The following is a 2,848-nucleotide window of genomic DNA, read 5'->3' on the forward strand; positions in this document are numbered from 1 at the left end:
GATTTGGGGTTCCAATCTGGGTTTGGGGTCTCAGCCCACGTTTGGGGTCCCAGCTCGAGTTTGGGGTCTGATTTCATATTTGAGGTCTGAGTTCAGGTTTGGGGTCTGAGTTCGGGTTTGGGGTCCCAGCCCGGATTTGGGGTCTGATTTCAGATTTGAGGTCTGAGTTCGGGTTTGGCGTCCCAGCTCGGGTTTGGGATCTCAGCCCGTGTTTGGGGTCTCAGCCCGTGTTTGAGGTACCAGCTCGGGTTTAGGGTTCCGGCTTGGGTTTGGGATCCCAGCCCGGATTTGGGGTCCAGCCAGAGTTTGGGATCCCAGCTCAGGTTTAGGATCTCTACCCGGGTTTGGGGTCTGAGTTCAGGTTTAGGGTCCCAGCCCGAATTTGGGGTCCCAGCCCGGATTTGAGGTCTTAGCCCAGATTTGAGGTTCCATCCCGGGTTTGGGGTCCCAGCCGGGATTTGAGATCCCAGCCCGGGTTTGGTGTCCCGGGAGGACCCCGGGGCGAGGGAAAAAAGGATGGAAAGGGACCCCCATCCCACCCGAGGCTTTGTAGAGCTCCTTCAGCGTCCCCTGCGGCTTCTCGATCTGGTGCACGGTCAAATCCACCGTCCCCCCGCCACAGTCGGCCACGATGTACCTGTCACCTGCACGGGGGGGACAGCGACAGGGTGGCAGCCACCCGCGGGGACACAGCGCTGCGCTTTTCCCGGGAAAACGGATCCTTAACCGAAACGTTGGGAATTGGGCGGAGAGACGAAGGAATGGGATGGAGGCAGGGAGACCCCCGCCCTTTCTGTGGGGTCAAGGGACAGGTGCCACCCGTGTCACCCCCATGGCAGAAGCGCCCTTGGGTGTTTGGGGGTGGCTCTGCCACCAAGGGGACATGCCAGGGGGACCCCTGGGATTTGGGAATCTCCAGTAGGGACCCACCCCACCCGTGTCCCCCCCTCGTACCTGCCTGCATCTCCGACCAGAGCTCGCCCACTCCCGACTCCACCAGGAAGGTGCGGCTGTGCCGGGATCGCCGGAGCTGCTCCCGGGCTGGGGGGGGGGGCAGAACCAGGGGTCGGCAGCGAGGTCAGGATCCCCCGCGTTTCCATGGGATCCACCCCAATTCCATGGGATCCTCCTCATTTCCATGGGATCCGCCCCATTCCCCGGGATCCGCCCCATTCCCGCTGTGGGGGCCGTGCTGGGAGCGCTGGTGACCGCTCCCCTCCAGGCGGGACCCCAAAAGGAGCCAGCTCCAGGATGGATGGGCTGATCCCGCTTTCCCGCTGCCCTGCTGGGATCCCAGAGGATCCCCCCGGATCCCACGGGATCACCTCGTGCCCACCCGTGATGCCACCTCCGGCCCGGACCCCACAGCCCGGGTGGGGTTTCCTCTGCTCCCCCTGTCCCGGGAACATCAAAGCCGCCCGGAAGAGCCGGGATGAGCTGGGAAAGGTGGGGTTATCCTGGGATATTTTTGGCACGCGGATAATTCCTCATCCTCGGGATCAGCGCGAGCAACCCCGTAAATCCCACGGGACCCCAAATTTCCATCTGGAGATCTCCATCTCAGTTGTGGGGCTCGATCCCAGCTGGGAAAACTGGGGTTGTCACAGGGATCCATCCTTGGGGGACAGTCCCTGGAGGTGGCCCAGGGACACGGGGTGGTGGCCTGGGTGGCACCGGTGGGGGGGACACGGCTTGGTGGCTTCTGGGAAAGCAGGAAAAAATGTCCTGGATTTGGGGAGGGGGGAGTGGGGTCTCTGGGAATAGGGTTTCTGGGAATGGGGGGGTCTGTGGGAATGGGGTATCCGGGAATGGGGGTTCTGGGAATGGGGTATCCGGGAATGGAGGTTCTGGGAATGGGGGAGGGTCTCTGGGAATGGGGGGCTCTGGGAATGAGGGGTCTCTGGGGCTGAGGATCTCTGGGAATGGGGGTGTGAGGATGGGAGGGTCTCTGGGAATGGGTTCTCTGGGGACAGGGGATCTCTGGGAATTGGGTTTCTGGCAATGGGGTGGTCTCTGGGGTAATGGGGTCTCTGGGAACGGGGTCTCTGGGGACAGGGGGTCTCTGGGGCTGAGGATCTCTGGGAATGGGGATGTGAGGATGGGAGGATCTCTGGGAACGGGGTCTCTGGGGACAGGGGCTCTCTAGCAATGGGGTTTCTGGCAATGGGGTGGTGTCTGGGGTTATGGGGTCTCTGGGAATGGGGTTTCTGGCAATGGGGTGGTCCCTGGGAATGGGGTCTCTGGGAATGGGTTCTCTGGGGACAGTGGGTCTCTAGCAATGGGGTTTCTGGCAATGGGAGGGTTTCTGGGGTTATGGGGTCTCTGGGAATGGAATCTCTGGGAATGGGGTCTCCGGGGATTTCCCCAGCCGTGGCAGTTGATGGACCCTGCAGATCCGGCATACAGGGCCAGATCCCATTCCCTGCTCCTCCAGGCCCCGGCCCCATCTTGACCCCATTCCCTGCGCCCCTCACCCTGCCGGAAGCTGGAATCGATGGGGTGGGGGCGCTCGGCCCCGTTGGCCGGGGCGCGGCAGCTGAGCTCGATCAGCTGGTGCAGCCGCAGCTTCCGGCAGTAAATGGAGGCGGCCTCGGGCTCCAGCGCGATCAGCAGCTGCTCCGGGGTCTCCGGGGACACCAGCCCGGCCTGCGGGGACACACGGTGACAGGCCGGGCAGGGAGTGGGGACTGGGGGCTCTTGGGGCGTGTCCCCGTCCCCTCGGTGCTCACCCGGATCTGGGATTGTGGAATGCTGGAGTGCCCAACACTCGCCAAATGTCGGAATGTTCACCCAAAAAGTCAACTGGCCAATCAGCCCCTCAGCCCTGAGAGCTCAACGCAAGCACCCA

General features: G+C 63.0%; 1 protein-coding gene across 1 annotated transcript in view; it reads right to left on the bottom strand.

The window, feature by feature from the left end:
* Nucleotides 1–2,848, bottom strand: part of HSPA12B (heat shock protein family A (Hsp70) member 12B) — a 17,231-nt gene that overhangs the window by 2,684 nt on the left and 11,699 nt on the right. Inside the window, exons 8-10 of the mRNA XM_015625706.1 lie at nt 2,475–2,646; nt 955–1,041; nt 540–644 (exon numbers count right to left, since the gene is read on the bottom strand). Coding sequence (XP_015481192.1) covers nt 540–644; nt 955–1,041; nt 2,475–2,646 — 364 coding nt within the window. The remainder of the gene's footprint in view (nt 1–539; nt 645–954; nt 1,042–2,474; nt 2,647–2,848) is intronic.

This window comes from Parus major, chromosome 4 (assembly GCF_001522545.3).
Source record: "Parus major isolate Abel chromosome 4, Parus_major1.1, whole genome shotgun sequence".
Taxonomy (NCBI): Eukaryota; Metazoa; Chordata; class Aves; order Passeriformes; family Paridae; genus Parus; species Parus major.